At 43.3% G+C, this 11,530-nt stretch overlaps 3 protein-coding genes across 3 annotated transcripts; all 3 read left to right on the forward strand.

Moving 5' to 3' along the window:
- The first annotated feature begins 12 nt into the window (after nucleotides 1–12).
- Nucleotides 13–3,256, forward strand: LOC133158421 (centrosomal protein of 55 kDa-like). Its single transcript, XM_061285646.1, has 9 exons — nucleotides 13–120; nucleotides 458–494; nucleotides 1,198–1,260; nucleotides 1,445–1,595; nucleotides 1,688–1,811; nucleotides 2,019–2,166; nucleotides 2,230–2,304; nucleotides 2,472–2,594; nucleotides 2,796–3,256. The coding sequence occupies exons 2-9, from the start codon at nucleotides 471–473 to the stop codon at nucleotides 2,988–2,990; spliced, it is 903 nt and encodes a 300-aa protein (XP_061141630.1). The 5' UTR covers nucleotides 13–120; nucleotides 458–470; the 3' UTR covers nucleotides 2,991–3,256.
- Nucleotides 3,257–4,289: 1,033 nt separating this feature from the next.
- Nucleotides 4,290–9,285, forward strand: LOC133158514 (leucine-rich glioma-inactivated protein 1-like). Its single transcript, XM_061285765.1, has 8 exons — nucleotides 4,290–4,720; nucleotides 4,807–4,878; nucleotides 5,502–5,573; nucleotides 5,681–5,752; nucleotides 6,148–6,219; nucleotides 6,754–6,923; nucleotides 7,021–7,185; nucleotides 7,556–9,285. The coding sequence occupies exons 1-8, from the start codon at nucleotides 4,494–4,496 to the stop codon at nucleotides 8,371–8,373; spliced, it is 1,668 nt and encodes a 555-aa protein (XP_061141749.1). The 5' UTR covers nucleotides 4,290–4,493; the 3' UTR covers nucleotides 8,374–9,285.
- Nucleotides 9,286–9,413: 128 nt separating this feature from the next.
- LOC133158515 (high choriolytic enzyme 1-like) lies at nucleotides 9,414–10,367 on the forward strand. The gene has a single exon (XM_061285766.1). The coding sequence runs from the start codon at nucleotides 9,506–9,508 to the stop codon at nucleotides 10,328–10,330; it is 825 nt and encodes a 274-aa protein (XP_061141750.1). The 5' UTR covers nucleotides 9,414–9,505; the 3' UTR covers nucleotides 10,331–10,367.
- Nucleotides 10,368–11,530: the final 1,163 nt, after the last annotated feature.

Consider the following 11,530-nt stretch of genomic DNA (forward strand, 5'->3'; position numbering starts at 1 on the left):
AGGCGTCTTTGTCTTCCAACCCATCCAGCTTTGGGAGCAAACATTACTTTTATTGAAAATTATCTCTCTAAAACAGACCGTAGCACCTCAAAATATTAAATACATCGTATCTTGTAACAGGTAACTTCATTTTTTGTTGCATTACGGGAGCAATACAAGCATATAACCACGTGTGCTTCTTTTGAACGAACACAAGTTTTCGTTTATGCTAACTACGATTGTTTTGCACGCAGCAAAGTTGTGCTAACATTCAATTTTCCGATTTTTCTTCGATGTATTCTTGTAAATTCTTCAAAAAGCATTAACTATAGTTGTAACGTCAGTTGTACATTGGAAGTGTGCTAAAATGGTGTGCTTATGCTAATTGTAATTAAAACTACTTTTCATCTTCAATTTCCGCGTATTGATAAAGCTCTAAGGCAAATAACTTTTAAGAAAATCCAAATTCATTTTGCAGGATTCTGGAAGGAATGGACCCCATGTCTTCTGAACAGGTATAGTCAAAAGAAATCAACCTGACAAACTCAATGGGAAAAAATGATTGGCAGAGTTCATCGGTGTGTCAGACATTGTGTTGTCAATTGTCTCAGATAAGCAAAGGCACATGATGTGATCATTGGCCTGTATCGAACAAAACACTCAAGAGGTTCCGTGTATTGATCCATTCTTGCTAATGAATTGATTAACTATCCAGCCAAGTTAACAAACAGCAAATAGCTGTGAGAATGTCCTCCTGTAATGGTGGCCATTGCTTCCATATTACAAAAAAAAAATCCACATTAAGGTTAATTAGTTGACAAATCTATATTCCCCGTCGCTGTGAATTTGGATGTTTGATTGTCTGACCGGTTTGACCAAATTGTTTCGAAGTCCGTTCTGCCAGTTTACGCCACTAGATGGCAGTCGCGATTTTAAACCGTTAGTTTCGCATGAGCCAGCAAAAAGACATTACAGAGGAACATGATTGGGGTAGGAAAACCATTAAGTGCTAAAATGGCCCTCTAACTGTGCGTTTTAATCTTACAAAGTATATTTAATATTTTGGAAATACACTGTAACTTCATGCACAGTTTGAATATCAATTGTGCTTATGCATAATAAAGATTCATTTAAAATCTATTCAATATGAGTGAAAATGTATGCTGAATGGTTCAATCAAAAAAAAAATTTCAATAAATGTTTCAATTGCTGTTTTAGGACAACGCTTCAAATGAGCAGTTCTCCAGTGATGTTGCAGAGCTCCAAAAGCGTCTCAAAGATGTCGGTAACATTTTGCTCTAAATCAAGTGTAGGAAACGTAATAATGATAAACATTTTGTCATCTTAATATGATTGCCCAAGGTAGCACTGTAGCCAAGTGCACATATGCACACTCGTTGCTGATTCTTTGTTCTTTGGGGGGGGCTTATTATTTCCTCGTCTATTATGTGCTTCTCCAACCAAGGCCTTGGCCGCCAACCAACAGTGGCTGGCTTACAACCAGCAGCGAGAGGCCTACGTGAGGACAGTCTTGGACAGAATGCTATGGCTGGACAGCCAGCTGGACCAGGCCGTCCGGGCCCAGTTCACGCAGCACAATAAGGAGCATTCAGAGGGTAAGACACAAGGCGGCGTGTTACCAAAGGCACAACAACAACAACAACGAGATTTGTTAAGACGTTTGTGTTTGTGTCTCTGCTCCCAGCAGACGAGAGAATAAGCGAGATGAAGCAGCACTTTGAAAGCCTTCTGGCAATTGGTCGAGACAACCTGGCGATACTGAAGCGGCAGCTCGACGTCACCTTCCAAGACCTGGCAGATGCTAAAAATAGGTTCAATTAATTAAACTAATAAATAATTTAGAATAAAAAGTGGGGTTTTTTTCACATTAGTCAATCACACTGAATCTAATAGATTAAAATCTTATTTTATACCTCCCTTTTTTTTTGACTGACATCCTTTCCTCCTCCCTCAGTCCTACTTTTCAAATTAAACGACTGAATTCAGATTCACTGAGATGCGCCTATATGATTGCGCAGGTATAAGAAAAAAGAGCTGGAGGCAAGTGAGCTCAAGCAGCAACTCGAGCGCTCTTCCGAGGAGAAAGAGCTGGTGATGGATGAGGTGAGAGCGCTTCAGTGGAGACTGGATGAGGAGAAGGATCGCACCGCCAAATTGGAAGAGCAGGTACACTGGAACCTCGACCAGAGCTATTTGTGCCCAAGTCACCTAAATTGATTGTTGTCTCAGTCTTCTGTCGTTCGGATGTCCATGGTAAAGTGTCACAATGCTAGCCAGGACAAGATCGCTGACCTGGAGCGACAGGTATGACACCTTACATGACATTCTCATTTATTAACACAATCTGATTATGAAAAATCCCTTTACTTGGTATTAGGAAACCAGGAGCTGCGTAATTTCACTCCTATTTGCTTCAAGCTAAGTATGAAAGTAAACCAACAACTTTGCCCACTTTTGTGTATTGCTTTTAGGTCCATACTTCCTCCCTGGACCTTGAGGACGAGATGGAGAACTGTTCATATTTGAAGACACAGCTGATCAAACTTCTCGATATGCTGCGAAGACGCGACGACCAACTGGCACACTATGAAAAGGTTCGTGACAATGGTTTGACACAAATACTGCAATATTACATGCTGGAACTAATTAATGGCATTTTAATTCATCTCAATGGAAAGAACTGATTTGACTTGCACTCAACCTGAGTTTAATCGTCGGAAAAAAGACAAAACGGAATCAAGGATGGAACCGAAAGCTTCTGGCTTGTATTTGATATTTCTGATCTCTTTGAACAGAGAAAGCAACAGGAGGAAGACTACAAGGAGGAGGACGACGACCCCATCTATGAAGAAATGAGACCCTGCGGGTCGTCGTCACCCAATGACAGGAGCTCAGATAAGAGCTCCCTGGAGTGCCCCGTCTGTGGGATCCAGTGTCCTGTCAGAAAGTACCGACAGATGATGGACCACCTGGAAGTTTGTCTGAACTGAACTAAACCGAAAAACACCATGAGGTCTCTAATTGTTCACGTTATGAGTTGTTTGCGTTAAAATATGAATTCAAGATCTTCTCGTGTTCTCATGTACGCTTTGATGAATTTAAATAATTAAAAAATGAATTTATGTGACACTGTTGGTTCTAGCCCCTCTGCTATTCCTCACACTGATTAGATAAGATAAATAGCTCAAAAGAGCTTTTCTTAGTTAATCCCGAAGGGATTTTGCTCTCACTGATGTTTTTTAAGCATATGCACACGAAAAAGTTACATTTTCACCAAAATACACCCCTGAAAGGCAGCCCCGCTCCTACTTTCTATACATGAATTAAAGATAATTCAACCGGCAAGGCCAAGACCACCGCAAGACAATTGATCGTTTCTCATGTTAAAATAGCAATAGTATTTTAATGGACATTAGCATGTGTCGAGCATGACATGTAAATAAAGTCTATTTTTGAAAATCAGCCCAGTCCGTCTTGACCGGTTTTCTCATCACACCACAATCATGTCCAGTGTTCTCCGCGGAGCTCATAAAAAATGCCATTTGTCTCCTTCTGGGAATTAGTTTTCTCTCCCTCTCTCCTCTCCACGCATGCTTATAACATTATTGGTCTCGTCCCCGCTCCTAAAGCATCCCCTAAGTGCTCGTAAGAAAGAAATCCCTGACTGCCTGTGGCTAAAATTGCATTATCGTGATAAACAGATACAGGATATGAAACGTTGTAATCTTATTGGGGGAGATTTAGACGACTAGAGAGACATCTTTATTTAGGCTGGCAGTCCGGGAACACTGGGTTATATATATACATATATTTTTTTTAGGATTGAGTTGTATTGCAATTATTGTAAATATTGTAACAAGGGGGCGGTTATTGCATGGAGGCACACCAGCTGTCACTATGACAGGGGGCATTCCTCACACCCCATAACACAAGCAACAGTCACGTCTCAAGTCCATTAGTCGCCATGGAAACAATCCATGGAAACCCAAGCAGAAAATGTGAAACATATTTGCAAAACCAGTGACATGCATTTTCACACCAAAAAACAATGATCGACCCCCCCCCCCCCACAAGTGGAATGACAAGCATATTCATTTTGAAATCAAACAATATCAACGATGAGACTGACTATTCGGATTGATCCACCCACCCACCAGTGGAAATGACATGCATTTTCTCCAGCTGATTCACCACAGAGCTCACACCTCCTCCTCTCTTTTTTCTTCTTTCTCCTCCTCTTGCGCTCCCCCCCCCCCCCCCCCCCCCCAACCATAAGGCGTGGTTTTTACTCGGATGGTGATGCGAGCTCCGTCTGCTCCCGCTGGGCTTCCCCCACCTGCGCCCGTGCACACTTGCGCTCCCTCTTGTTGAGTGAGTGAGTCGAATTATTTGCCATTTCTTTCTCTGCTGCGTGATCCTCACCACGGAGAAGAGGCTCGCCGCGCGGATAAACAAGCGGCTGCGGCGGAGGTGGAGGAGGAGGAGAGCGGTTGATGCGCGGAGGACGCACCGGGAGGAGGATGGCTCCCACACCGCGCCGAGCATCCCCGTGGCTCGTCGCGCTCGCGCTCGTGCTGGCGTGCGCGGGGCCGCCGCCGGTGGACTGCAGGAGGGCCCGGCAACCGCGGTGCCCCGCGTCCTGCACATGCACCAAAGACAACGCGCTGTGCGAGAGCGCCGGCCTCATCCCCAGAGCCTTTCCGCCTGATGTTATCTCTCTGTAAGGCAGCTTCTTCCAAATCCTCCTTCCTCCTCCTCCTCCTCCTCCTCTTCATTGCAGTGTTTTTGTTCGATTCTCTTGCTCAGGTCTTTCGTCAAGTCGGAATTTACAGAGATCCCCAGGGAGAGCTTCATCCACACGCCCGCCCTGCACCTCCTGTGAGCAAACTCGTGCAATTCTCCTTTAGTCTTTTTTTCTATTTTGCTGCAAACTAACGCCATGTTGGGATCTCACTGAGTTCTTTCCAATCCACTGATGCCTTGAGATGTCAGTAAAAAGTCATCTTTGATCACGTTTGTAACTGAAAACAAACTCATCTCAAACCATCCTTCCAGATTGAAATAGCATACGTAAGTCAAATATTAGCTTTCGCTTTAAAAAAAAAAAGAATTTAAAATATATCTTCGAAGAAGGAATAATATCAAATATGTCACAAATTAAACAGTTTGTGCATCATGATTTCATGTTGCAATTGATTGTGCTGCTCCTTCTGGTATACTCGCTTTGGCCACCAGAGGGCGGTATAATACACACAAATGAAGAGTCGCCGCTTCGTCCGGGCTAATAATTAGGCCATATATGACATTTTCTCATTCGTTAGCTTTTTACTGTTATTTTAAGAATATATTGTGCCACCATTACCCTAAATTTTGTTATTATCAAAATAAAACCATTTGAACGGCTGAACTTTATTTGGGGTTAACAATGTTTTTTGAATGATTTATAGATTTATATTTTCAAGGTAGAGGAATGCTGAGTAACATTTGACATCTCTGTGCAGCCTCTTCACGGCCAATAACTTGGAGTCTCTAGATGAGGACGCTTTCCTCGGCCTTCCTCATCTGGAATATCTGTGAGTGGACGACACACGAATCAACTGCAGAACAAAAGTTCTGAAGAATGTGTTCTTGTCACGTTTTCTCGAGACGTCATTGAGCACCGTTTATCTTTTCATCAAAGGTTCATTGAAAACAACCAGATCAATTCCATATCGCCGTACGCTTTCCGAGGACTGAAAACCTTGGTGCATCTGTAAGTATGACATACCTGAAACATTCTATACTGAGAGGTTTCTGTATCATATCTAAAAATAAAAATAAAGACACCGCAATTTATAATCCGGAGCATTTTGAAGGGAGAATTAATTGTGCTTTAAATACGTTTCCGCTCTGTCGCTTATGATAGATGCGCCAGAAATAGACAAGAACTCTGCCGATGTCTGTTAAGGTTTTCTGCAGTTTCACTAGTCATGACTTTCGCCTGCCTAGCCAATCTGCAGTTGACTAAAGGAAACTGCTGAAAAACATCTGCTCTGAGGTGTTACTCCTCCTATTGCGCAATATTGCGTGTTAATCGTTACCATGAAACATGCAGAAGAGGAGGAGCTTTTGCTCTCCATGATGACGTGATTTTTTTCTTCTCTACAGGAGTCTGGCTTTCAATAATCTTGAAACCCTCCCCAAAGATTTGTTCAAGGGCCTGGAAGCCTTGACTAAAGTGTAAGTATCACTTTTTAACACTTACGAGCGTAAAGAATTGCATAAGGAGTTACATAACGGGCCAAACTATGCAAACATGAACAATGAATTTCTTGTGAAGCGGCCTCTATGTTTAGTTGACGGCATCATTACGCCTCTCCGTCCGAGGCTCTAAAAGTGCGGGGGCAAGCTGGCACATTTCGCACCATTAAAATTGCACGAGGGGGTGAATTTGGAACTAATGAGACTGTGAACGTGTCTGCGACTTCCCTCCGCTCCTTCTCTCGGTTTGAATGAGTACAGTAGAAATGTGAATGCAATTCCAGGTACAAAAATAAACTTCCTACAATTCAGGGTCAAAGCGTTTTGAAGTGTCTTCCCACACGGACTAATTCTACGCTCAGATTGGCTAACAACAGCTAGCTACACTCTGATTCGCTAACAAACACGTCACTCGCCTTTAAAGCCAAACACTTTCAAAGTCAAAGATACTATGAGTGTCTTTCGAGGCAATCTCAAATGTTGAAATTGTAAACTGTCGTACGTGTTCTCTAGAGACCTACGAGGGAACCGCTTCACGTGCGACTGTAAGCTGAAGTGGTTGGTGGAGTGGATCTACAGCACAAACGCCACAGTGGATCAAATCTACTGCAAAGGCCCGTCGGCACTGCAGGACAAGAGGATCAATGACCTCATGCCGCAGTCCTTCGACTGCATCACCACGGGTGCTCTTGGGCGGCCATTTTGAAATAGCTGATCGAATAGTTGGTTGTTAGCTAAATGTCTGTTTTGGTGTGTTGCTTGTCTCTCTCTCTCTCGCAGAATTTGCTTCATACCAGTCCCTCAAATTTGAATCCATATCCGTGGAGGCCTTTACCTTCGGCGAAGACCAGTATGTGGTTTTTGCTCAGCCCTTCATTGGCAAGTGTAGCTTCCTGGAGTGGGACCATGTCGAGATGGTCTTCAGGAATTTTGATGATATTGACAGTAAGTACAAAAAGAAGTACAAGAAGTCCAAGTTTCTATCTGCTCTGCTTAACTGCACATTCAAACGAGTAACGTCATCTGATAAAACTGCCACACACACACACACATAGTACCGAGATGATGTCATTCCTGTTTACTCAAGCCACTTGTGTCATTTACATGAACCACAATCAGGGAGAAACAAATTAATTCCGAATGTGCAGGAAGAAGGAACATTTGGTTCTAGATTTAGCTGCACTTCAGTCAAAATGTTTTTTCCCCCAGAAAGCAGCGGTTCAGATTGAGTAAAAAAAAAACTGTTGTCGAAATATTAATAGTTTTCATCAACCCCAGTTTATTACGCAAAAATGAACGATTGTCTCCACGCCAGGCACTTCCACGGTGATCTGCAAACCTCTGGTGATCGACAACCAGCTCTTCATCATCGTGGCTCAGCTCTTCGGCGGCTCGCACATCTACAAGCGCGACACCTCAGCCAACAAGTTCATCAAGCTCCAAGGAATCGACATCCTCAAGATCCGCAAGCCCAACGACGTGGAGACTTTCCGCATCGACGGCGAGTCCTTCTTCGCCATCGCCGACAGCTCCAAGGCCGGCTCCACCACCATTTACAAGTGGAACGGCAACGGCTTTTACTCGCACCAGTCGCTGCACCCCTGGTACCGCGATACCGACGTGGAGTACATGGAGATCTCCTCCAAGCCTCACCTCATCCTGTCCAGCAGCTCCCAGAGGCCCGTCATCTACCAGTGGAACAAAGTCACCAAGCTCTTCGAGCGGCGTACCGACATCCCCGAGATGGAGGACGTCTACGCCGTCAAGCATTTCAAGGTCAAATCGGACCTCTTCCTCTGCCTGACGCGCTTCATTGGTGATTCCAAGGTGATGCGCTGGGACGGCGCCCTCTTCAGGGAACTGCAGACGGTGCCGTCGCGCGGCTCCATGGTGTTCCAGCCGTTAGCAGTGGGCAGCTGGCTGTACGCCATCTTGGGTAGCGACTACTCCTTCACTCAGGTGTACCGCTGGGATGCCAAGAAAGGCGAGTTCGTCCATTTCCAGGAGCTCAACATCCAGGCGCCCAGGGCCTTCACGCCCGTCTCCATCGACAACCGCCAGTTCTTGCTAGCCTCCAGTTTCAAAGGGAAAACGCAGATTTACGAGCATCTGGTCATCGACCTGAGCAACTGAACGGGTACGCCGAGATGACGGCTGATGCTATCTTGAGAAAGGCGCGCGTTATTATACAATGTGTTCTCCTTTCAAAGTGGGTAAAAGTATTGGGACATGTTAAATAAATTAAAAAAATAAAATAAAAATTAAAATAAATAAATGAAAAGAAAGAAACTAGATCACGCTCACTTTAAAAATTCAGAGACTTGATTTAATTATCGACATGAAAATCTCTAGGACCCACAAAATGTCTGAAAATCCACAAGAGTCATTTTTTCCCTTTTTCCAGGTTGTCCCAATACTTTTTCTCTGCAGATTCTATTTTAGTCGCATCAAGATTGGGCGTAATGCATGCATCTCAAGCTAGAATCAGACTTCCTGCATGATCAGGCCGTCCACGCATCATCATCATCATCATCATCATCCGCAAATCCAGAATGTGCATTAGAACATGACTTTGCGTTACATTCGTCCGCTCATGTATGTATCAGCACAAAGTCATGCTCACGTGGAACTTTTCAACCAATCTGCCAAAAAAAAAAGAAATGTTTACATTTTTCAAATTTGTAAAAAAAAAAAAAAGAAGCTTTTGTAAGGGGCAACAGCAGTGACATTGATATTTAACAAAATCTGCCTTCCTCACCTTGTCCATTTTAATCATGAATGTTTGTATTTTTAAACTATTGATATGTTTTTTTTCAGGAGCACTCGAGATTTGTTTCACTTTTGTCTTTCGTGTACACAAACCGATACTAACTAAACAGCCATCTGTTTTCCATTCGACTTTTTTTCAAAACTCATTTAGTTGCCTGGTCTAGTTGTGGCGAATCTGAATCGTAGCAGCAGCGGCGGCTCGGACCGTGTTGACGGTTAGGATGACATCATCGTTCACTAACATTGCGCTATTTCAATAAAAGCTTCAATCACTGATTAGTCTAATGTGAGCTTGCAGCATGATCCCCGATTTCTGTCGTTCTTTTTGGACTTTTCATTTTTTTGAAGCAACTTGGTGCATGTTGACTTTTTTACTGACGAGCATCAGAGTCAGTGGAGTCCACCCTTGAGAGGTTTACAGAAGCTTAGCAATGAGGACCTCAACCCAAAATCCTCCCGTAACCACACCTGCAGCACAAAGTATAAATGAGTCAGAATGAGCCAAACAGGACATCGATCTTCTCTCCGTAGAATCGTGAAGATGAGTCACTTCGCCAGCCTGCTGATGCTCCTCCTGCTCGGGCTCTCTCAGTCTTACCGGCTTGATAACATCCAAGAGCAAGATGAGGAAGACTCGGTCGACATCTCCGACAAAATCCTCACCGCCAATAACGGCTCTGAAGAGCTCCTCCTAGAAGGAGATCTGCTGGTTCCCAGAACGAGGAACGCCCTGAAGTGCTGGGATCAGAGCTGCCTGTGGAAGAAAGCTTCCAACGGCCTTGTGTCGGTCCCTTACGTGGTGAGCCGAGACTTCCCCGCCGGGGAGAAGATGAAGATCGAGACAGCCATGAGATCCTTCCACGGCACCACCTGCACCCGCTTCGTGCCCTGGACCGGCGAGTCCGATTACGTCAGCGTGGAGAACAAAAAAGGTTGCTTCTCGGCTCTGGGAAGGGTTGGCGGCAAGCAGGAGGTGTCCATCAATCGCGGCGGCTGCCTCTTCCACGGCATCATTCAGCATGAACTCATCCACGCTTTGGGCTTCCGGCACGAGCACACCAGGAGTGACCGTGACGGCTACGTCAGGATCAACTGGGAGAACATCGACCCGGAGCAGGCCTTCAACTTCAACAGGCAGGACACCAACAACCTGAACACCCCGTACGACTACACCTCCGTCATGCACTACGGGAAAACGTCCTTCAGCATTAACGGGAAGGATACCATCACCCCCATCCCCAACGCCAACGTCCAGATCGGCCAGAGGGCTGGCATGTCCCGATTGGACATCAAGAGAATCAACCTTCTCTACGACTGTTAGAACAACACAAGTCGTCTCTTGAGTATCTTCTCAATAAAGTCAATGCAATATAAATGCTTTCTTGTCTCTTTGTGTGCCACGAAAATATGTGGAAAAACAAAAAACAACTTCGTGGACCTGGAAGAGATTTGCTGATTTGGAGTGAGGGACAAAATTAGTTAAGATAAAAAAAAAAGAGAAATTCAGATAAAAAATTTTTTTTATATTATTAACCAAACAACCAATAAATTAACACAAAAATTACAAAAAAAAAATAACAGATTCAAATGTTCTGGCCTTATGGTTTTGGCTTCAGCTAAAAATAAAGGCAAATGAAACATGAATTCAAAGTGTGGTATAAACGTCATAAATCGGATTGCAACATTCAGCCAAATGGATACGTGGCTTTATTTCTATTAAATTTCTGTCCAATTCAGATTTTTTTTTTTTTTTTTTTTAATCGGATCTTTTAATTCTGTCCCCAGGTGGGAAAGATACGCACAACAGAAAGAGCAGCACAATGTATTTTCAATTAAAAGAAGTGTGACAAGGACGGTTTGATTCATTTTGTCAATACTATATGTTTTTATCTGTATAAAATAATAGACTTCATTTTTTGTCTTAATTTAAATCAAGAATTTGCAGGGAAGTAGAAAGCTGTTGCATTTTTTTTTCTTATTAAAAACATTTTTTTAAGGAAGTGGAGGACTGAAACTTATTCATGACATTTCCATTCATTTCAAAGGGGGAAAGGGGTGAAGGAACAAACTCAGACAAATATCTTTTAAAAAATGAGACCCTCACAAATTGTCATTATAGTTTTTAAATATGCCACTTTGACATCATTTGAAAGTCACATCACTGCTTAAAATTGCCTAAGGTTGTTTCTTCTGTTTGTAGGACTGACATTGTTGCAAAGAACACAGTTATATTTATACCCTTGAAGTTTCTCTCAAATAAATACTGTATTTAGAGTAATCGTGAGTAAAGGTTTAGGAGAGCTCAACTGAACTTGTCCAACCCAGTAAAGCATATTTACAAGAATAACAAAGCATCATGTCAGTGGAGTCCAGCGGGTTTAGTAAGTCAGACCCCAACCCAAAATCCTGGTGGAGCCACACCTGTCAAGCACATAGTCTACTTTATAAACATTTTGACGAATTCAAACCACACCAACTTTAAGTTTGCCCATTAATTTCAAAAACATATAAATTTCTACAG

This window comes from Syngnathus typhle, linkage group LG8, assembly GCF_033458585.1.
Source record: "Syngnathus typhle isolate RoL2023-S1 ecotype Sweden linkage group LG8, RoL_Styp_1.0, whole genome shotgun sequence".
Taxonomy (NCBI): domain Eukaryota; kingdom Metazoa; phylum Chordata; class Actinopteri; order Syngnathiformes; family Syngnathidae; genus Syngnathus; species Syngnathus typhle.

Excerpts from the sequence above, each read along its gene's own strand:
- LOC133158421 (XM_061285646.1), top strand. The coding sequence starts at position 471 with ATGGACCCCATGTCTTCTGAACAG. Across the intron at positions 2,167-2,229 it reads CCGCCAAATTGGAAGAGCAG|TCTTCTGTCGTTCGGATGTC; the intron begins GTACACTGGAAC and ends TTGTTGTCTCAG. Across the intron at positions 2,595-2,795 it reads AACTGGCACACTATGAAAAG|AGAAAGCAACAGGAGGAAGA; the intron begins GTTCGTGACAAT and ends CTCTTTGAACAG.
- LOC133158514 (XM_061285765.1), top strand. The coding sequence starts at position 4,494 with ATGCGCGGAGGACGCACCGGGAGGAGGATGGCTCCCACACCGCGCCGA. Across the intron at positions 4,879-5,501 it reads ACGCCCGCCCTGCACCTCCT|CCTCTTCACGGCCAATAACT; the intron begins GTGAGCAAACTC and ends ATCTCTGTGCAG. Across the intron at positions 5,753-6,147 it reads CTGAAAACCTTGGTGCATCT|GAGTCTGGCTTTCAATAATC; the intron begins GTAAGTATGACA and ends TCTTCTCTACAG.
- LOC133158515 (XM_061285766.1), top strand. The coding sequence starts at position 9,506 with ATGAGCCAAACAGGACATCGATCTTCTCTCCGTAGAATCGTGAAGATG.